The sequence below is a fragment of the Thermobia domestica genome, chromosome 4 (assembly GCF_964235325.1).
Source record: "Thermobia domestica chromosome 4, izTheDome1.hap1.1, whole genome shotgun sequence".
Taxonomy (NCBI): Eukaryota; Metazoa; Arthropoda; class Insecta; order Zygentoma; family Lepismatidae; genus Thermobia; species Thermobia domestica.
Window position 1 is genome coordinate 284,724,598 of NC_137457.1, and position 23,072 is coordinate 284,747,669.

A 23,072-nucleotide genomic window follows, 5' to 3' on the forward strand; every position below is an offset into this window, starting at 1 on the left:
TAAAAACGAAATCATCCAAGAAACGAGTAGTTTTGGTATGTTACAGATCTATATGCACATTATTCGTTCTCAGGGAACGTGGAAGTGAGTGTGATTTTTTTTAAAATTTAATTTACTGAATTTATCGTGTATAACATAATGTTGAAGTATGTCAGTTATGTGTAGATTTTGAAAACCTCTCGCTTTCTTGTAGGTCCATGGGTATCCTGTTACCTCCAGTGTCCCAAATTACAACTACTCATCATCGAAATCGTAGCTTGGACTCGGCGCTGCAGCGCATCCCTGAGGTCGACATCACTCCAAGTCCTGAGTGTGAAGGCGATCTCCGAGTCCCGGGAGTAAAAAGCAATCTCGCATTGTCTGATAGTAATCCACTCAAGTTGAGTCCTGTTGTGGACAAGAGCCTTGTGTCGCCATGTGGCAAACAACAACCTCCAGTGAACAATCAGTGTAATGGTGGTGGTGTTGAGGGAAAAGCTGTGAAGGGCCCTCACGTGCGGGATCGTGAAGATCTGACCAGCCTTGGATCCGATGACTCTGGGATCTGTGGCTCTGATGGTGATACTCGTGAGTCAAGCGTAGAAAGACTTCAAATGAATCAAAGCAGAGAGAGTCTGGACTCTGCGAAATCTAGCCGTGCGGGTGGGGAAGACAGTGAAGTGTGTGAAGCCATGGAGGTGGAAAGTGGGAATTCAGATGAAACAGTGGAAACTCCGACAGTTGAGATCATTAGTGATATTCCGATGAACATGACTGAAGTGCAAAATAGCATTCCTTTAGATGCGGAGCCTTCCAAAGTGACTGTGACCTCTCCTATTGAAAATGGTGCTAGTGACATTTGTGACAACAGTAGCTGTAAAAAGGACAAAGACTGTGAGCGGGGGAAGGGGTTACTGTTAAGACTTTTTGAGTGCAAACTCTTTGACTTGTCTATGGCTATTACTTATTTATTTAACTCCAAGGAACCTGGAGTACAGAGTTATATAGGTAAGTGTAATGTATCTTTCACTGTTAAAGACTTATTTAAGTGCAAACTGTTCGATTTGTTTATGGCAATTACTTTTTATTTAACTCGAAAGAACCCGGAGTATAGAGTTGTATAGGTACCATAAGTAAGACGTCCCCTGTGGTACTTCTCAGTGGTGCTTAATATAATCTCAGAGATCATACAACGAATGGAGTCTGCAGTTATTATCTTAATGTTGGTAACGTTATTTATTAGCAGTATATCTGCAAGTGATTAAATTTAGAAACAAAGTTTTAATTTGACATGTAATGTATGTTATACAGGGTGTTATAAAAATTTGTCACATTATTTTGGGAATAGGTTCCTCACATCAAAATAATAATAATAAAAAAAAAGTTTTGTACTGAACCTGTACTGAAAAGTGGATAATTTCGGAGTTATACGGTGTCGCAAACGTGAAACAAGTGAATTTTAAAAATTCATAGCTCCACTACTATGGGACGTATCGTAGTCAGGTCAAGACATCACCGAAGAACTGGTGTGTGATCTATCTAAATATCCATACTTAAGAATGTTCAGGGTGTCTATCGGCCATGAAAGTCACGAAAAAGTCACGAAATCAGAAAACGGTCATGAAAGTCACGAAATTTAGCTTTTGGGTCACTTTTTTTTTTTTTTTTTTTTTTTTTTTTTTTTTTTAAACTTTACAAATGTAAGTACAGATTGGAAAATTTTGTTCTGTGAAACGTCAAAATTCACCACCAAAAATTTCTATGGCCGATTTTATACGCTACCAAATCGCAAGCAAAGTACGTTTCTATCGCATGGATGAAAATTCGGCCTAATTCGCACGCAAATTCGCTCTTGAAAATGTTAGAAATTTTATGATTTGGTAAAGAAAAGGTCACGAAATTTCATTTTGGAATTTTAGTAGACACCCTGATGTTCCAGTACTTGTAGGTGGAGTGATCAAGTACTTCCAAACAGCTTCTCTAAAAATGATTGTGCAAGTACCAGAGGTTTTGAGAGATGGATATTTGGATAGTTCACATACTAGTTCCTAGTGATGTCTTGATCCGACTACGATCGGTCTTACAGTAGTGAAACTATGACCTTTAATGTTTATTTTTCATGTTTTTGGCACGCTATAGCTACGAAACTGCACTTCCGACCACAGGTCCATATGAACTTTTTTCTTTCTTATTTTGGTGTGAGGAATCTATTAACAAAATATTGTGACATTCTGTATCCGAGTGTGTGAATATGTGTGTTACAAAGAACGCTGAGGGAAGGATTGAATGACAAGTTAAATATAGGAAATTATCACAGACTTTGAGCACAAACTGGTTATAGATTGGTTACTTTTATTTTATTTTATGTTTATTTATTTATTTATTTATTTATTTATTTATTTATTTATTTTTGTTTGTTTCTGAAGTTGTGCTTTCAGCTTTTATTTTTTATTTTTTATAGCTGATGGAGGCTTGCTGGACTTTTAGTATTATTTACTTTTTAGCAACTGGATTCGTTAGATTTTTTTCTAATTAGTGTTGTTAAACATTAATGACCGTTAGTGTAAGCTAACTGCTGAAGAATGTGTAAAAAATAAGACATCGATTTGGAATCGACTTCAGGTTTTCTTAACTTTCTTTGATACGGTACGATATGTGTAGTGCAGCAGTCAACAGGTAAAGAAGTACCAAGTGTAAGATTATTTTGAATTTGATTGAGAAATGTGTAGAATCTTCAGTCTTATGAAAATGTTTATACTAGGTTAATATTTAAATAAATTTAAGGTACATTATAGGAGTATCTTACATCACGCGGTAAAAATTAATTCTAAGGAACGTCTGCGCTGTATAAAATATCATCCGTTCAGATCTATTTACAATGATTTTTAAATTCAATCTATTCGAGAGAAAAAAAAAAACTAAATAACATAAAAAAATCTTTTAAACATGCAAAAGTTGTTAAAGAAAAGATTGTAGGTCTAGATGAAAATCGAATCTTTCAGTTTTACGTCCCACGATTAACCTTTAAACTACTGAGGGATTTAAATGTCGCAGCCCCCTTTTACGGCGCTATTTAAAGCGTTTTCGTAAGGGTTTACAAAGACGTCCATTTCTTCACTACTATTTATCGAAGACACTAACTAACTAACTAACTCTATGGCCTATGGAACCCGGAGGTTCAGTGCCGCGTTCACAAAAACTCTCCACTGACTTCTATCCTTAGCTAATTGGATCCAGTTTCTACTTTGTATTCCTATCTCTGCGAGATCCATCTTAATATTATCCTCCCATCTGCGCCTAGGTCTTCCTAATGGTCGTTTTCCTATGGGTCTACCAGTCAAGACTTTGAAAGCGTTTCTACTTTCTTCCATTCTAGCTACATGACCTGCCCACCTAAGCCTCCTAGACTTGACGACCCTAACAATGTTGGGTAAACCGTATAAACTATGTAGTTCCTCGTTATGAAGCTTCCGCCATTCCCCATTCTCGTTCCTCTTGGGTCCGAATATTCTTCTCAGGATCCTGTTCTCAAATACTTTCAGTCTATGTTCTTCCCTCAGAGTAAGCGACCATGTTTCGCAACCATACAGAACAACAGGCATGATTATCGTTTTATATATTTTAAGCTTCAAATTCCTCGACAGAATTCGCGACGACAAGAGATTTTGAACCGAATAGTAACACGAATTCCCTGCTTTTAGTCGACATTTAATTTCTTCGTGAATATGATTTTCGTCTGTTAATATTGATCCTAAATATTTGAAAGTATCCACTTTATCAAAAGCATTATTTAATATTTTAACGCCTCCACAATTTGCCGTATTACGGTCCCGACGCACTTCCATGTATTTAGTTTTCTCTGCATTTACTTCTAAACCCATGTCCCTGCAAGCGTTTAATAATATCTCTGCATTTATTTCTACTGTTCTCCTATCATCCCCTATTAAATTTACATCATCAGCATATGCCATAACCTGGTGAATGCCGTTCAACTCTAGGCCCTGGTTACTATCTTTGATTTTCCTTATGGCGTATTCCAGCACAAAGTTAAATAATAATGGCGACAACGCATCTCCTTGTTTCAGGCCATTTTCGACGTGGAAGCTCGTGGACAAAAATTTTCCTACCCGGACTTTACTTTGGGATTCATTTAAACATATCTTAATTAATCTAATTAGCTTTCTCGGTATTCCAAGCTCTGTAAGAACGTTGTATAATGTTTCTCTCCTAACCGAGTCGTAAGCCTTTCTAAAATCAATAAATAGTTGATGTACCGGGGTATTGTATTCCCACTTCTTTTCGAGTATTTGGCGAATGGTAAATATTTGGTCGATAGTTGATCGATTTCGTCTAAATCCGCACTGATAATCTCCAATAATTTCATCTGCGTATGGGGTCAATCTTGCTAACAGAATATTTGAAAGGATTTTATAGGATGTTGACAGAAGAGAAATGCCTCGATAATTATTACAGTCAGTTTTGTCGCCTTTCTTGTGAATTGGAACAGTGATTGACTCTTTCCACTCTTGTGGCAATTCTTCCTTGTTCCAGATAAGGAGAATGAGTTTGTGTATCTTGTTCCACAATTTTTCGCCTCCATCTAAAATTAACTCAGCCGGAATTTCATCTACACCCGGAGATTTGTGTTTCTTTGATTTCTTTATAGCGGCTTCCACTTCTATTCGATTGGGTTCTGGAATATACGGTTCTGCGGTGTGTATCTCCTTTTCTCCACGCACATTAGTTTTTGGCTGCGTGTTCAGCAAATCGTCAAAGAAATCTTTCCATCTATTTAAGAGGCTATCCGTATCAGTGAGAACTGTTCCGTCAGCTTTCTTTAATATATAAGCACGAGGTTGATAGCCTTTCTTAAATTCGCTGATCCCCTTATACATGTCCCGAATATTTTTATTTTTACTATTATCTTCAAGTTCCTTAATTTTAGCTTTCAAAAAATCCCGTTTCTTTGTTCTAAAAGTTTTGGAAGTTTCCCGCCTGATATCTGCGAAATTTTGTGTAGTTATTTCATTCGGATTTTGTAGCCACTGTAATTTTGCCTGTTTTCTCTTCTCTACTAGTTTAATGCATTCTTGGTCGAACCATGGTTTGTTCCTACGTATTTCCGCGTGTCCCAGTTTTTCTATTGCTGAACTTTTAATGCTATCTCTAATTTCAATCCAAGTATCCTCAACACTAGTGCACTCCGAGTCTTCTAAAACCGAGAATCTATTCGAAACTTCAATCTGGTATTCCTCTCTTACCTGGCTCTCTTCTAATTTCTTTAAATTAAATCTCTCCGTTTTCGGACATTGAGTATTACCTTTATTCAACGATAATCTCTCCCGTATTATCGCTGCTACCAGGTAGTGATCAGTGTCACAATCAGCCCCTCTAAATGTATTGCCAGGTCGTAATTATGTGTAATAATTATTATTTAAAAAAAAAAAAAAAAGCGTTGTGCAGAGTATAATGCGCATTCCTGTAATTTGATTATCATATTATCGTCGTTGTAGTAGAGGTAATTCCAGAATATTATTTTTGAGATCTAACTGTTTTGAAGTTTGAAACTAGCGCTGAAATCGGTTTGGCAATATTAATAAAAGTCAATATATGTGTTTTATGTTCTATCTAGTTTTATATTATGATCTTAATCCTACAAATAATTTTACCGTTCTTGCGCTCTTCAATTTTATGTATTAACTTCATAAACTCAAATCTAGGGAGGGAGGGGGGAGGCACGGTGGCTCAGTGCTAGAACGCTTACCTCTGGTGCGTGGGGTTCTTGATTCGATTTCCGGCCAAATAAATTTGTGGTGGACATCATCATGTCCGTGTGTTTTCTCGGCGTACTGCCGTTTCCTCCCACTTTCTCATTCCGCCAGTTCTTCCATTATCATTTACTTGCTTTAAGCATCTTCTCCCTTAGCCTAAAGTTCATAATCGTGGGGTGTTAAACTGCAAGATTTATTTATTTTTTTTTTCAAATCCAGGGAGCTATAACTTCTGCTAGAAAAACGACGATATCTTTGTTTATAAATATTTTTTTTTCAGATAATAATAATTATAATTATTATATTAAGATCCTAAGTAGTACTTAAATTGGATTTAATTAAGAAAAATCTTTAATTAGTAACTATTGGACGAATCGAGATGAAAAAAAAATCGTGTGTATAGCAGATTAATACTAAAAGCATATTTCAAAAATATATGACAACCAGAATCAAAGAACATATATCCAGTACACAAAATCCAGTATCTGGTCTATCTAAACACTTAAACATAACTTTATTAGATGCTAGAAATGAAACTTAGAGGACAATGTGTAAATATTGATTTAGGTTAACAGCATAAATCAAATTTAGAGAAGAGTTAAAAAAATTACTGGATAAATATAATGCTATACTCAGAATTTTTTAAAAACAATTTTCAACCATTGAAACTCTGTTGTTGCCATTGAAGTTGTATTATCTAAAATAAGTTTGTTTCATCTTCGAACGAAGACTTGAGTGTGGCTGCACATTCTCTTCTAGTACGAAATGATTAGTGTCTGCAATATGTGAATCGGCTCCAATAGTGGTTTCTGATTTTATTGTTACACTACCACTGTGTTGTTCATTTAATATGTTATAAGTAGATGAATGTGTTCGCACGGAGAAATAGGTATATGGGAAATATCTGGAAGATGTATACGAACCCCCTTTCTCCCCTCAGGATGCGTAATTCAATCGAAATGGAATGATGAGAACCTGGCTCGCCCCAAGTTTTAAGTATGTTTACTCATTTACCTCGTTGTCTAACTGCTTTCGTGTAATTCTCGTTTCTTCTGCTGTTCTAGTCTGTCGTTGGGCCATACCACTGGTGTTCCTCTCTAAGTTTGTTAGTTTCTTCTTTGGCATTGTGTGGGTTATGTTTAATGACCACGTTAGAAAGAATAGAAATGATGTTTAATAATGAAAAACTGATAATATTTAAATGTAATAATTAACGAATCGATTGTTGTAGAGTGAAATATTCTGTTTTTGGCATAAATTTTGAACTCGCACTACCCACCTACTATATGCATTTAAATAAAAGTAACATGAATAAAAACTTAATTCGAGGTAGATACTATTTAAACATGCAGTTGGTTCAGCCGTCAGCCGTGATGCGATCACAAGCAACATTACATTCAGATTTATTAATATAGATTTTTTTTTTTTTTGGTAAACAAAAATAAGAGCAATAATTTTAATGGAACGTACTACTTGCAGTCAGTAACAGTGTGTAATTACAGTTGTGATTTATGCTCGTTTTACTTTTACATTTAATGTTGAGAAAGCTGTCTACCTAAATGGAAATAATTTATTAAGTATTAATAATTGTTAGTATTAGTAATTAATTGCAAACATTTTTACTAATGAAAGAAGGCAACAACCGATTTTTTTTTTATTTTGCACGCCAAATACTCTATAGGTGTGAATTCTAACGCAAACCACTACACCACCCAGAACAGCCCATCACTCTCGAGGTCGGTGCTCTCATCTCGGATTACGTGAGTTGTACCACAGACCCGTGCTATGATGGACAATCCTGTGTCCATGTACCGAGCATCTTACGATGATTGTGCTCATTAGTACTATTTCATTAGTATAGTGCTCGGTATATGGACATACGGTTGTCCAATCACAGCATGGATCTGTGGTACAACCCACGTGGCCCGAGATAAAAGCATAGATCTCGAGATTGAGTGAGTGAGTGAGTAGCTGTTCGGGGAAGTGGACTGGGTGGCGTAGTGGTTAACGCATCGACACGGTATGCCGGAGGTCCCGAATTCGAATCCCGGTCCAGTCAGTCACTCTTTGCAAACAATTTATTTGGCTTGCTTTTACCTGTTCAATATTGTTGTCAGGTATTAACATTTTAAAGTTGCGAGTGCGGAGCGTAGACTTCCTAGCCTTACACTTAGCTATCGTTTTAGTCAGTTAGTCAATATTGTAATCAGAGGTTCAGTTCAGTTCAGTTCGATTTACGTCGTATTTCTTTTATGTTGCAAGTATTTTGTCACTTTGTTCTTGTTAGTTTGTTGTACTGTCAATGTTGTGTGTAATATATTTCATCTTGTAATCCCCGTTGATTAATCTGTAGTCTCTTGATTTCTCAAAACAATAATAGTAATAATTGCAGTGTGTTGTTGTGCAGTGAAGGGAAGATGGCGTCTGAAGAGCCGCATATGCTATAAATAAAACAAAGGGAATGGTTAAAATTATGTAGGCGCATGAGAGGATGATTCAAATTAAACAAAAACAAAACAAACAAAAAAAGTAGTTACTTACCAATCTGTCCTCCCATGGGGAAAAACAAATATTCTCCAAACATATCGGAACAACAAGCTAGTTCCGTCTTCAATGGTAAGGTAACAAGATTAAAAATGGAGAAATATATTCCACCAAATAAATACAACATGAAAGATGGATACTAGAAACAACGAGCAGAGTACAGTGGATGAAAAAAGGAACGAGCCAAGTTGAAAGAAACGCGGTGTCTGTGCTACGTCACTATTGCCAAATTCTTTCATAGGCCATTACCAATTTGTGATCATCCAAGCGATCTCAATGATGAAATACAGCTTTTATATCAAATAGGGCAAGAAACGGTTAGAAGTTTGCGTACTTTACAAAAATGGTTTAATCGAACACGTAGGTGGGTGCAAGTCCCTAAAACCAATTTTTCCCAAAATCTTGCAAAATGTAACATACCTGCTTCCAGTATCCCCCCGAAAAGTTTAGGAAAGGATCTCACCGGCTTTAAAAGTTACTTTGCTGATCCACTAAATAGGTCAGGTATTTACTGGGCTCAGTGTGAGTGTGACGCTTCATATATAGGTCAAACCAAACGTAATATTAACACCGAAGTTAAAGAATACATTAGACAATTAAAAAAGTCACACGAATAGGGTATGTCGGGATTGTCACTTCACATAAAACAACACACACGCAATAATAAAAAAAAAAGAAACAGTTTAATGTGACATGTCCAGGAAAAACCAAAAACAACGGGAGATTGAAGAATCATTCTTTATTCATAAATAAAACAGGCTCTAAATCTGGATTCTGGCAATACTGATAAAATCTGGCTACTTATCTTTATGTAGGGGAAGGCGTTGTACCTTTGAAACAATGTACCTTTGAACACCTGTGCCTTTCTCGAATTCAGAGCTACCTAGGTGCAGTGATTAAAATTCGTTTGAAAGATTAAATGATAAAAAGCACTACAAACGCGTTTGGCTGTTGTTTACTGAGTGTTATGCCGAGTAACGTTCCTTTTAATTTTTCACCCCCCAAACCATTTTTTGTAGTTACCTATTGAGTTTTGTGCTCTTCTGTTTTCGCACTTGATATTTATTTGTCCAAACTTGGGGTAGAATCATTGGTGAATACAGTAATATTTTTAGTTTTAACATGTGTTCAATATTTAAGCTAGTGGAGAACTTTTTTTTCGTAATGGCGACCCTCTTGTACCTATGAACATTAATGCATCGTGTACCTTTGAACGATAAATAATACTGTTTAAAGCTACGTAATGTAAGTAGTTAAAACAATTGATATATTTTATATAGATTAGGTTAGGATATAAAGTTACTAATTATGATTTTAAGTAGTTTCTATATATTCGCTTATTGTATAACATAATGTTAAGAGTTGTATATGTCAACTTTATTGTTCACAAGTTTTTGTTAGAACTTCTCTTCAATTTTTAATTTAATTAATAAAATTTCAATTCTGGGGAACTTTCTATAGCTAAACCTTTTATTGCAATTTATAACTGTTAATATTTACGGCTTCTTTTTATATTATTGCCTCAGAAACGTTGTAATTATGACTTTGTTCAAAGGTACAAGAGGGTCTGTTCAATGGTACACGACCATAATGTACCTGTGAACAAAATGGATATGCTCTTGTTATATTCTATAAAAGCTAAGGTAACACGTTTAAAAATCATCCTATCTGATAGCAAAGAGATGATACTTCAAATGTACAACAAAAATTGATGAAATAGTGCTGAATATTAGCACCTAAATTTCGAAGACTAAAAGTGTTCACAGGTACAACGCCTTCCCCTGTATTTTGGATCTAGCAATAGTGACGTAGCATGGACACCGCGCTTCGTTCAATCCAGCTCATTCTATCTTTCGTCCACTGTGCTCTGCTTGTGGTTTTCAGTATCCATATCTCACATTGTATTTGTTTGTTGGTATGTATTCCTTTTTCCACACCATAATTCTCATCCATTTTTATCCTTGTCACCTAACCACTGAATACGGAACTAGTTTGTTGTTCCGATACGTTTGAAGAATATTTAGTTTTCATACGGGAGGACTTATTGGTAAGTAACCAATTTTGGTTACTTGAAAGTTAATGTTTATTCTCTCCCTACTAGGTAGATTCTTTACACATTGGCATTTTTTAAAATTAAGAGCCCTGGAACAGTTTTAAAAATAGAAGGGTTCCTCCCTAGTCTGACTCACTGTAATTTTCCTGACAATCGTACGAACTTTTATTTTCTTTATAAAATGGTATGCCCAGTGTCGTGCACGATGGTGTATTCGCGTTTTAACTCCCACACCTTCCCTCTGAAAATATTACGGAAAAATAAACCTTTACTACTGTAGAAGTTTTTCCTTAATCCAGTATTTAGCAAATATAATTTTTGTATTGTAACGTATATTGTTTCTTTTAATATTTGAGATTCCATAAATTACAGTGGAACATGTGGGTAAAAGTTATTTTAAAGTTTGAACAGAAAACACATGTAAACAACAGCTTTACTCTAATTATGTATAGTTATTGATGATGTACTACTTGGTGAATAGCTAGTTTCCAGAAACCAGTTAAACTTCTTAAATAAAGATTTCACAGCTGTCTTAAAATAGTTTCAAAATTTTAACTTGCTTTCGAAAATTTTCTTAATGAGATTTTATTTGTTTATAGGTAACAAAATTTTTAGTTTTCCCGACCGGGAAGTTGATTTCTATCTACCACAACTAGTTAGTATGTATATTCAGATGCATGATGTTGCAGAGGTCATTCATCCTTACTTAATCCACAGGTATGTACCTTTTATTTATTTATTTATTGCGAGATTATATATGTAAACTGATTATATGGCGGGTCAATAAGAATAGCACAGCATTTTTTTTATTTTATTTTATTTTTTGTGATATTATACTGATGTATCACTTTAAAATTAAAGGAGAAGTACTTTTGAAGTTCACACTGTAGTCGGCTGTTGTTCGATTAGGTATACCTCTAGCAACAGAAGGTGAACTACTGAGCAAAGATGGCGTGTGTGTTAAAATGATCATCATGTAAAGAGCAGAGAGATATAGTTCGTTTAATGTGGGTAAAAGGACAAAACCCTAGTGAAATTCACAGGGAAATGGTGTGGGTGTATGAGAAAGACGTATGATCCATATCAACGTCTCTGTCGTATGAACCTTACGAATTTGCTACGTGCCGGGCGTCTAATAACAACGGTAGCATCAACAGAACAAAATGTCCTAGCCATTGAAGAAAACATTCGTAATGCCCGGCTAATCCAACTTAAGACATGCACAACAATTCGTGCGGTACAGTGTATAATGTGGTGCATGACAATCTCATATGTTGCGAAATGGCTATACTCCAAAAACACGAACTTCTATGAACAGGATATTTTGAGATTTGTGCCGCGATGAGAGAAATATGTTGAGAAACTTGGCTGCAATGTTAAAAAGTAGCTTTAATATGAGCCTTGACTCTATATGTTACATAGTACACTCTACATAAATTGTTTTGCTTTATTTATTGATCCGCCCTGGTATATTGAAAGTAAGATATAATCTCGAATTTGCATAGGAGTAATATTAAGTATCGTTTGTTGACATTTCAAAAGCGCCCAAGGGAATACCGGAATTGTCACAGCTCTTTCTTATGTTGTAGGGCTTCCCATATTTTAACTCCTTATTTTCAATGGGAGAAGCATTTTCAAGGACTAAAAAGCAAACACAGTCTTCTACATAAATTGCTGTAGAAATCAGTGTTTTCCGGTTTAGCAAGAAATGACGTTTTGGTATACGGATTCAGCATCGAAAGAACAGCTTTCATCTTCGGACGATTTCAGCTTTCAATACACGCGTATGTTTTGAAAAATGCAATAGATTCTCTTGTTTCAAAGAACACACTTTAAAATCTTCTATAGCTTTGTTTAAACAAGCAAGTTCCCTTTTTACAACAGAATGGTTAACACGTACTGCCAATACACGTAATCCCTGGTTCAGTCCCCGGTAGAGCACGTAGACTTGGAAAGCAGTTAGGAATACTTCAGGTCATATTGCGATATTAGGTTCCATGTTTAATATTTTTAAAGTTGCGTAAACTAGTGATGATTTCAAGGGGTGGCCCGGGGAGAAAATTGTATCACTTCCAAAAGTTAAGAAATTTTCCTGGGAGCATATCTCCGACCATGTTCAACGTCTTGTTAGTATTTTCTAAGTACTATTTTCATATAAGGTGGTATTGTAATCTGAGAGTTCGTACTACTGCTGACAAGGGCGTGTCTGTACAGTCACGAAAGAAAGTATTCTTCAGTTGACAAAATTTCTTTTCCTAATAACTCCAGAATAAATTAATCTACTAGAGTACCGATTTTGGCAAGTTATCAAATTATAACTATTCTAAAGATAACGACAAAAAGATCCAGATTAATTCATTTGTTCCCGAGTTAATGGGGGAAAAAGAAAATTTGTCAACTGAAGAATACTTTCTTTTACGTGTGTACAGTTGCACAAGCGTAGTGCGCTCGTCACTGATTCGGCGAACTACATAACAGTTTCTCAAGAACTCTTCGATACTGTATCTTGTTTTTAATGATGAAAAATTAAGTATATTGTTAGACGTTGACTTTATAGAGTGATATACTATTTAATGAGTATTTAATATTTAATAATATACTATTTAATATTTAATAATATACTATTTAATATTTAATATTGGTGCGATTGAAATGTCCACTTTTATGTCTGGTGGGGAAACATTCTAAAGAGTATTTAGAAGTAGCTAATAAATAGTGTTTAAAGTAGCTGATAGAGTAAAATACTGTTTATTACTGACTAAATTTATGATAACTACATCAAAATAAAACTTGGAACTCGTTTTCGATATTAATATTCATAAATTAAGTGTAATAATTTGAGTAATTTTACTGATTCGATCTTAGTGTAAATTATTTAGTGTATTGCGAACTACTTTTGGTTTGCTTTGTACCCCAAACGATGGCGTATCTTTCGCCACATATTGTCGATTAGTTGCCGTTGCTAAAAATGTCTTTATTGGGAAGGAATACGGAAAATAAGATTAACCAGAAGATTCGATATATGTAACTTTGAAATGGATTCGAACAGGGTGAAATTGAGAGTAGTTCTGAAGAGGTCATAAAGAATTCTATCCGATGACACCTAGGAGCTCTTTCGTGGCTAAATAGTTAGCATACGCACCTTTGGCGTTAGTGACCCGGATTCTATTCCCGGCGGGAGTTCATATGGTTCGGATTCCACCTTAATCAGTAGGTGCACGTCTCATATAGCCTCGCTGCTAAAAGAGAGAGAAAACCAAAATCATCTTACCTCACCGATGACATTTAGAACGTTTTATTCTGTTGTTCCAATTCTTCCCCCTCCCCACTCTTTCTGGTAAGCTGAAATTTTCAGTGTATTATGAGTCTAAAATTACGTTTTAGATCGCTTATGATTCAACGCGAAAGTCTCCAAATAAAAATTCTCACCATTGAATTCAGTACATGGTATTTGTTACACTTTTGATTTTTGTTCAATAATTTATGTTAAGGTCTACTTACACACTATGCCTACTAAATTTTAAGACTGGCAGTATCAGAAAATAATGCAGAATAGAATTATGTTCATTGGCTGCTAATCTTCAATAAATATATGACCCTTCTTGTTGTATACAAACAGTTGCACAGCTGTATAGTTTCTGAATTCATTTCTGGAAGTCCACTTCTCCGACAGTGTTGAGTTTTGTCGTCACAGCCCTTTGGATGTCCAACATTCAGTCAAAATGTCTTCCTTTCAACGTAGAAGAGTTATACATCACCAATTATGATTTTCTTAAAGTAATCTGGATAATTTTCGGCCAGTTGGGCCCACAACAACACTCGGTCTTCTTTTAGCTCTGCTGTCAGACTGGGGCGCAAATCTGAAACAATCTTCCTCTCCTGTAGATCTTGTTCCATGATCTTCCAAACAATATCCTTAACAACGTTCAAGTCCTCCGCAGACTGACAACGATTTTCAGCCGGCTTCCTCCCCACCAATTTTTCAACATTTCATCAGTTCGAACGGTTACCGGACGACCAGGTCCAAGATCGTCCGTGACCCCCTCCCGACCATTACGAAATCAACGATGCCACATAAAAATGTTCGCTTGAGAAAGAGCATCATTGTTGTAAGCTGTTTGAATCATGCTCAAGGTCTCCGTGGCTGTGTTACCAAGTTTTACACAAAACTTGATGGCTACTCTCCGCTTCACTTTACTATCCATGATGAACGAAGAAAGCACAGTTCACTGAAATCACTGTAACTCTCAAAATTCGGAACATACATTCGTGAATTCTTCGCACAATGCACAACACACTCTGTACTAAAAGCTACACAAAATAACAGCTTGGCGACTCGTTATCGTACAGTGTTGCCAGTCTTTAAATTTAGTAGACACATTGTACGAAATGTATCCCATTCCAGCTTTTAAGAGTATAAATAGCTTCAATAAATAATGCTGTATTTATTTATTATATATGATAAATGCAAACTGATTTTTTATCAAATGAGTTCCTCTATAGCAGTCATTTCCAACTGGCTTGTGTATGATACAGAAGCGTAGTTTTCACAATTAGAGAAAAGCAGAGAGAAACACAATGGGGGAAGGAGATGATGTAGAAGAGCAAGTGTTGCCAGTGAATGCACTAGTCATGAATCCACGAGTAGTATACTTGCAAAACTACCGATGATGTTTACCCGTCAACACTGTCTCTTATGAACATCAGGTTGCCTACCAGCCTCGTGCCGTCAAACTGAGAAAGCGAGATTCAAACTGTGACGTCACAGAGCATTTAGTTGGAAATGACTGCTCAATACGTACGGATTCAGTCATATATATAAAAAAAGAAGCATGACTGGACCGGGTCTCTGTGTGGTACAGTCTAGGGATGACCAATTCCGGAATTCGGAAAACTTCCGGAAATTTAGAAAATTTCGGATTTCGGAAAAAAACTGAATTCAGAAAGTGAAGTTTCTGATTCCGAAAACTTTTGGCCATCCCTTGTATAGTCCATGTTGTCAGAGTGATTGAGCATTGACTTCAAGAGTGATAGAATGTATGGCTGTTGAAGAAGCTGACTGGGTGGTGTAGTGGTACAGTAGGCTAGAGATCTCAATTCGATTTTCGGGGCAGTCATGCATATCATTATATTTATTTAAGACTGAATATGGAAGAAGAATATACTAATTGTATGTTTTTTTGTAGGTGCAGAAACTCAGCTGATTTTTCGTTGAAATGTGCCTGGTTGCTGGACGCGTACAGCTCAGATGCTCACTTACCTTCCAAGAAGAAGTCTCATGGAACAAAATTAAAAAATCTCATTCTCTCAGATGAGCTTAGGTAAAGTATTAATATATGCATATTATTAGATTATTTTATATATATTGTATTTTCCAAGAGATTCCTTCCACAATACAGTGCCCAATAAATAATAGCAAGTGGTGCCTAAAAATACTGGAAGCAGCTGAGCAATACATGTAACCTTACAATTATAAAACGTAGTTCACTGAAATACGTGTTCGATTTGTCGTTAATCGATATTTCTCCTCTGAGATTGATTCTCCTTATACTACAAGATTCCGACATTCTGGAATATCAGGGAAATGAAAACAAAATCAGGGAAAGTCAGGGAGATTATGCGTTGTGCATAAAATATGGAAAGTCAGTACCAGTTGTACAGATCGACATGTGAAGAGGACCACAATGATACAGCATTCTCAATGATGATAGTGATATAGTGTTGCTATTTCGTGCTGAGAGATTGATTTTAAGACAGAAAAACTACCGAAAGAACTGAGCATCAGATAAAGATAAACAAGCTTTCAGGCTTGACTGTCGGTAATGTCCAACAAACAAGAATATTCTGATGGGAGTGCCTCAGTGGAGGGCGAGTTCTCAGTCAATAAGACATTTATTGTAGAAAACCAAATCGAAGATTCTCTAGTACAAAGAGCATAGAGGCGGGTGTATGATGCAGTTATGTACTATGGAGGTATGGAATCTGTTCCTGTTGATCGAATAATGCTTTTCTCAGTTCGTTTAGCTCCGAAATGTTAAGACGAATACATGAAACAAACGAATCTAAAGTGCAGAGGAAAGTAAAATCAAAGGTAAAAAAAAGAAAACTAAGGCTGAAGTTAAGAAATTTGGAAGCAAAGAAGAAACAAATGGAATTATATTACAAACACGCTCGCAGAACAAATTCAAGAACTGAAAGCAAAACAAAATTCTGTTTAAAAAATCTAAATGTGAGGTTTAACATCTCAGAGTTGGTAATATTAGGACTAATACTATTAGACTCAGGGAGAGTTGACAATATATTCTTGACTGCTTTTTATTGTTTTTTTAAGCAAAAAAAAAAGTTTGCAATGTCAAGGTATGTGTTACCGTTATTATATACTTACATGTTAAATTTTGTATAAATAACAATTACTCATATTGAACATAACAAATATGTAAATGGTAATTAAAGGTGTGTGTTGGACAGTTATGGAGATGAAGGAGGTTGTTAAAAAAGTGTATGATAGAACTTACTCTATATCTTCCCATTTATATTCAAGAATTTATGTCAAGTAAAACAAGGATTTGTGTCAGGGAAATCAATCTTCAGTTTTTGTGGGAACCCTGTTTATGGCAGAGTTTCGAAGAAAGTAATAGTGCTATTTTGGGCTCCAGTTTAACTTATTTTGTTAAAGCTAATGTAGTCATTGCTCGCCCTTAACTTAGATACAGCAGATTATTTTTATTTACTATTTTTATTTTTGGTGAGATATATATTGTACATAGTAATAATTTAACATAACAACAAACATTTTTTAAATAATTTATTGAAGAACACCTATTGACCTATGAAATAACACCGTTGTACATATAGGAGGCCAGTTTTGAAAGAGTTTGGTATTGTCAGAAACTCTACCTATTATTCTGCCTGCCCAGGAGAGAGAAAATCTGAAGAACCACTTGATGGATGCCATCAATTTGACGAGAATGCAGAGGATCAAAAATTAGGAATCAAATTTCTTAATGGAAGTGATCCAGCTAGTTGATCCCAAGATATGGACAACGAAAAATTGGTTTCCCATGTATTCCTATGGGAATAATTATGGATATCTTTCTTTTTGATAAACCACCCGCAGAGATGTTAATATAGCGGGTTCGTATAATGTTCAGGATACAAAATACTAAACTGTCAGTGGAATACAGCGCTAAAGTGAAACGAAATGACTTTCTGCTCGACAAACTTCTAAAGACTTATATATTCTTTGTTTTCAAATATTCGTTTATCTGGATCCCAATCTTTTTTGATTGACGACACACTGAGCGCCTGCGACATCGCGACACACTTGTTTAATTTATAACACTATAATAGTATAAAAGTGTAGGTTTCTGTAAAGTAGTGACTGTGTAGTACTGAACATTGTCGCCTTCTCTGGATGGGGGGCGTTGGTTGGTAAAGTCTTTCTCAAAATTTATTTTTTACCCTAATTAGTAAGTGCTTCATGCTTTTTAAATTTTAAAATTTTGCGATACGCCGTAGGGAACTGCGGGACACCAGTTAAGAACCACTATCTTAAATTATACTTAATTTTATGTATTAATAAAAGGAAGAAACAGTCATTTTTTTTTTTTTTTTTTTTTTTTTATACATACTTGGTCCTTTGTAGGTGCGAATTTAATAACACACAAAGAGTGAGAAAGTAAAGACTAGCTGTTCTGAGAAGCGAAGTGGATAGCATTGTGGTTAACGCATCGGCACGACATGCCAAAGATCCTGGGTTCAAGTCTCGGTCGAGTGATATTCACTTATTTCATTCTTTATGTATATGTTGTACTTAAATTTAATTTCAGGAAGAATGATTATTAAAGCCTAGAGTTGGTAAAAATTAGCTTGCCAAGGAGTTTTTTTTTTTTAAATCAAAAATAAAACAAAACCAAACTCTTTCATGTGGTGTACACTGTGAGATACTTTTTAAATCTAGTATATGAAAGGAGAATCTTTGTACAAAGTATGCAATTCTTCCATATCAGTATAACATTACTAATATTTGAACACACTCTATAATATAGAATTAAAGATCTCTTTAGGTCATAATTATTGAAATAATGCATTTTGTATAATGGAATCCTTTATCACAAGAGTAGGTTGTTATTGTTTAGACTAAGATACATAAAAGTAATAGAAGATAAGAACAGGTATGTTTTTTGCTGCTAGTTTTAATTGTGAATATTATCTATATTCTGGTACAGACCAAAGGAGAACGGATCGGAGTGTCCACGACGGGTGAAGCTAAGTACCAGCAGTGCGGCTCCTGATCCATCAAAGCTGAAAGAAGCAACGTCCCCAACCAGTGGTGCTTCCGTCGTTATGCCTCAGTCGTTTTGTGTTGCTACGCTATCTCCAGTCACTTCACCAGGGAAGAAGACCCATCAACGGTCAAGATCTGATGCCACGGGACTCTTTCAGGGACACAGGAGAGTATTGTCTCAGGGTAAGCATCCGTTCATTCCTAAAAGTAAAGCAAGTTCTTTTAATTTTAACCATTCATCTATAAAGAAAGTACCGAATCGTTGTGTTCTCGTCAAACAATTGTGTAGTACATATAGTATGAACATAACATGTAAACGAAGTACGAGACTCGTACAAATATAGAAAAACATTGAAGAATTTACAAAACTTAACCCTAGAAATACCAAGGTGAGGTATCAATTTTGTCTGCGCATTTTTTTTTCTCTCTTTTTAAATACAGATAAAGTGTTCTTTAAGAGCTCTTGATTTTTTTACATTGTTCATTTGAATGTGTTCTTCACTTTGGGCAGTTTTATATTATTATACCTATTTCATTGTCATAAAAAATCCATTGGGTGCAAGCTCATTTGACATCCCTTCCTCCTCCTTGGTACTAGGTATTATTACTCGTCTTTGATTTTGCCATTTTTCTTTTTGGTTCATAACATACATTGTATGTTTCTTAAGTGTTATTTCTCCTCTTAAATGAACAATGAAACTTACAAGAGCATTTTCTAGTGTTAGTGATACTATTAATTTCGTCCTTGAATGATATAACCATTTAGGATAAATGTAAAATAGAACTACTTGGATGGTTTCTGTTGCTAGTTTAGTTTAAAATGTTAATTTAAATTCACTAGATACGTTGTAACAATCACTTGAAAATAGCGAATGAAGATTTGTCTTTCCCGTGGTAATACACGTAGCAGACAGGGCTTCTAGGATTAATTTGCAAAGGGACACAAAGTAATATTAATATTTCTGTAGGAAAAACAAAAAAGAAATACTCTTATCAGCTGAATATCGTATGACTCCCTGTTTTTAAGATTTTAATGGAATAGTACGAGTAAAAATACCCAGCACAAAATATTATATGATGGTAAACTAGCCAGTTTAAAGCACTATCAAAGATACTAATAGAACATATGGAATACAAAAGATAACAAGATACAAAATTGTACCGAACTTCACAGAAGAAGCTAGTATTCTTAAATACCAGCAAGATATAAGTAAAAACCGGGTAATAACTAACAAAAAATTGGCTACTTACCAATGAATCCTCCCTTGAAAATTTTTTTAAAGGTTTTGACGTTTCGGAACTCTCAGCTGGTTCCTTGCCACTGAGGAAGGAACCAGCTTAGAGTTCCGAAACGTCAAAACCTTTAAAAAATTTTTCAAGGGAGGATTCATTGGTAAGTAGCCAATTTTTTGTTAATTTTGAATATCCCCACATGCGCCCATGTAATTATAAGGGTAATAACTAATTTGTGATGTGCTTTTATCATATTTACATAGGTACACTCATATCCAAAATGTCGCATATTTATAACTGTTTTCTTGTAAGAATATAATTTGATGATGATTTTGCAGGGTACTTTTAATACTGATACTATGTGTATAATCGGAAAATGTATATTTGTGGTAAATTCCATAGGAAAAGAATTATAAATACAAAAATTAGAATGAGTAAAACAAAATGTTGCTAAATGGACAAGAAAGTTTCATTTTCGTTTTGTTGTTGTTATTTACTGCTCTTTTGACATGAAATTTGCCACATACATGTCTTTGCCGATTATACACATACTAGCATTATAAGAAGTACCGGGCGAATTCGTTATCGAATTATATTCCTACACCAACATATTCATAGACATGCGACAATAATTTTGGACATGAGTGTACATTATTGTGATGAGGCATGTGGGAGTGTGATGACTCCAATATATTTGATAGCTTCTTAATAATAATAATAATAATAATAATAATAATAATAATAATAATAATAATAATAATAATAATAATAATAATAACGTCTCATTGGTACACCAAATTTATATAAATTTAAAAAGTCCGCTGATGTTGATGAATAAAGCATGTGAAAAACATTGCTTACTATGATTTGAGCTGCTTTTGGTCCTTGAAAATGAATACTCATTAGAAGCATCTGAAATGTTGTAATTGACATAAGTCCATATAAGAATATAAAAAGGTGAGTACGGTTTTGTATTTTGACGCATTACCATTGCGTATTTTCTATATCAAATGTAGTTGTAATTTTTTCCTGTAGGGTAATAATTACACGTCTGTGCAGTTTGATAACTTTTAAACATAACTTTGTAGAAGATATTTGTGATATGGTGGGAGAAAATTCAGTGTTAGCATATCTACAGACGACACTCAAAAAGTTTTGCACAATGGGTCATATTTTTTTTGATAGTTGCATTAGGACTGTGAAATTTTGTATGTGTTTGTGTCCTTTGCGTACATACACATGTTACTCAGTGTATCCTCCGTTCGGTGTGACACATTTAGCCTATCGTTCTTTTCATGCCGTAAAATGTACTTCGGTAAAACGCCGAACACTCACACACACACACGCAAATGAATTTTTGGTCGCTGGCAAACTGCCTATCACGAATATGGGCGTTGAGACGGCCAAACAGAAAGAAATCGGATGAGGCAGAGTCCGAACTATAGGAGCACTAAGGAGCCACTTCCATTTCATTCTTCTGATTTTCTGCAGTGTGTAATTGGGAGAGTGGGGCCTCGCATTATCTTGGTGTAGTTTGATTATTTTAGAGTTCTGGTTTCTTTGACTTTAAAGCACGTCGCAGGTTTGCCAGTGACAATATAGCCAACAAATAACCCAGTCGCTTCAACAAGTTGTCGTGTGGTTACACATAATGTTTGATGAATTGATCAGTAGGGTCTTCATTAACGTCGTTCATTGCAGTTGATGGTTTGCCGGCCCGTGATTGGTTCAACAGACAGAAACCACATTAGAACCTTTGGATCTATTGCTGGCTATTGCTGCGGTCCAATATCTCATTGCCATACACAGGAAGCAATTTGCGTCGAATGGATATGGCTGAGTGATCGCCGGTCTTGTACAGGAAAATAAATGATTGACCGTTAGCGAATGCGGCTGTCAACTTTTTTATTATGGGCATATCTGTGAATAGAGAAAGAAAATTTCTTATACAACTTCGACATAAAGTACCCAAGTACATGAACAAAAAATATTATAATCCTAGTGCTAACCATAAAAAAAGATTCTATTGTGCATAACTTTTTGAGCGGCCTTTGTATTTATAATTTAATGCAGGACTCAATGATGTATGCAGAAGAGAGGGAGATTCCTGGTTTTAACTTTTCTTTTTCAATAAGATATGAAAAAAATACACATTTTTCACATTGAGATCCTGATACAATATGATCTTCGGAGCTTGAATTCCACTTGTAATAAATGCTGAAATTAGTTTATAAGATACACTTGTAATACATGCTGAGATTAGTTGGTAAGAACCACTTGTAATAGATGCTGAAATCGTTTCATTTTAGGAAGCAACAAAGTGTGTTTAGGAGATCTTGGTTCTGGGAGAGCATTTGATAACGGTTGTAAATGTTTCGACACTTGTCAAGGTGTTGTCAATGACTTACGTGGGAAACGAATCGATTGTACTTGTAGCGTAAGTAATTTTTGAATATCTTAATACATTCTGCTTAATTTTACTCTACTTATTGTAATTTTACCTTAATTAATTCTGAATTAAAAATTAATATTATAGTGTCCACATCGTGTAGTGTGAGAATATCTTATTCACATTTTAGTCATGGCAATGACATGTGCCTGATCATTTAGCTGCTAGGGAGCCACTTATCTCAGGGTTCTGACAAATTTGGAAATCAGTGAAATCTTGAAAAAGTCAAGGAAATCGAAATTATAATAAAGTAGTCAAGAGCATATGTTAATTAAGTTGGAAAGGAGGGAAAATCGGAATTATTGTTAGGGTTTTTTTTTTTTTTTTTTTTTTTTAAGTCAAACATGGGAGCCCATTGAAGCAAGTTTGGAAGCAGTTAATCTGAGTAATTATGAGTAGTAATATCATTTAACGTTTTACATTTTACATTTTACTTTTATATTTTTAATGTTTTATAGGATATTTTCTTTTCTAACAGTAAGTAGATAAACATAACTACTGTTATTAGCTTTCATGTGCTATTCAGGTATTATAATTTATCTTTGCTTTTGCATTTTAACATTTTATACAACCTTTTGTATATTTAAAATAAATAGGATTAGTAATTAGATTTCTGGGCCACGCGGTCGAAAAAAAATTAACAGCTTTTTCAGGCCAGCCATCTTGAGTGAGGTTTCTCCTGAGTTTCCCTCCTTCACACCAGGCAAATACCTGGATGGTACCTATCATATAGGTCCCAGGCCGCTTCCTCTCTTC

The 23,072-nt window shown here is 35.1% G+C and overlaps 1 protein-coding gene across 1 annotated transcript in view; it reads left to right on the forward strand.

The window, feature by feature from the left end:
- Positions 1–23,072, forward strand: part of fwd (phosphatidylinositol 4-kinase beta fwd) — an 83,534-nt gene that overhangs the window by 38,379 nt on the left and 22,083 nt on the right. Inside the window, exons 3-7 of the mRNA XM_081756048.1 lie at positions 194–987; positions 10,947–11,064; positions 15,534–15,668; positions 18,576–18,817; positions 22,177–22,304. Of these exons, the coding sequence (XP_081612174.1) occupies positions 194–987; positions 10,947–11,064; positions 15,534–15,668; positions 18,576–18,817; positions 22,177–22,304 (1,417 nt within the window). The remainder of the gene's footprint in view (positions 1–193; positions 988–10,946; positions 11,065–15,533; positions 15,669–18,575; positions 18,818–22,176; positions 22,305–23,072) is intronic.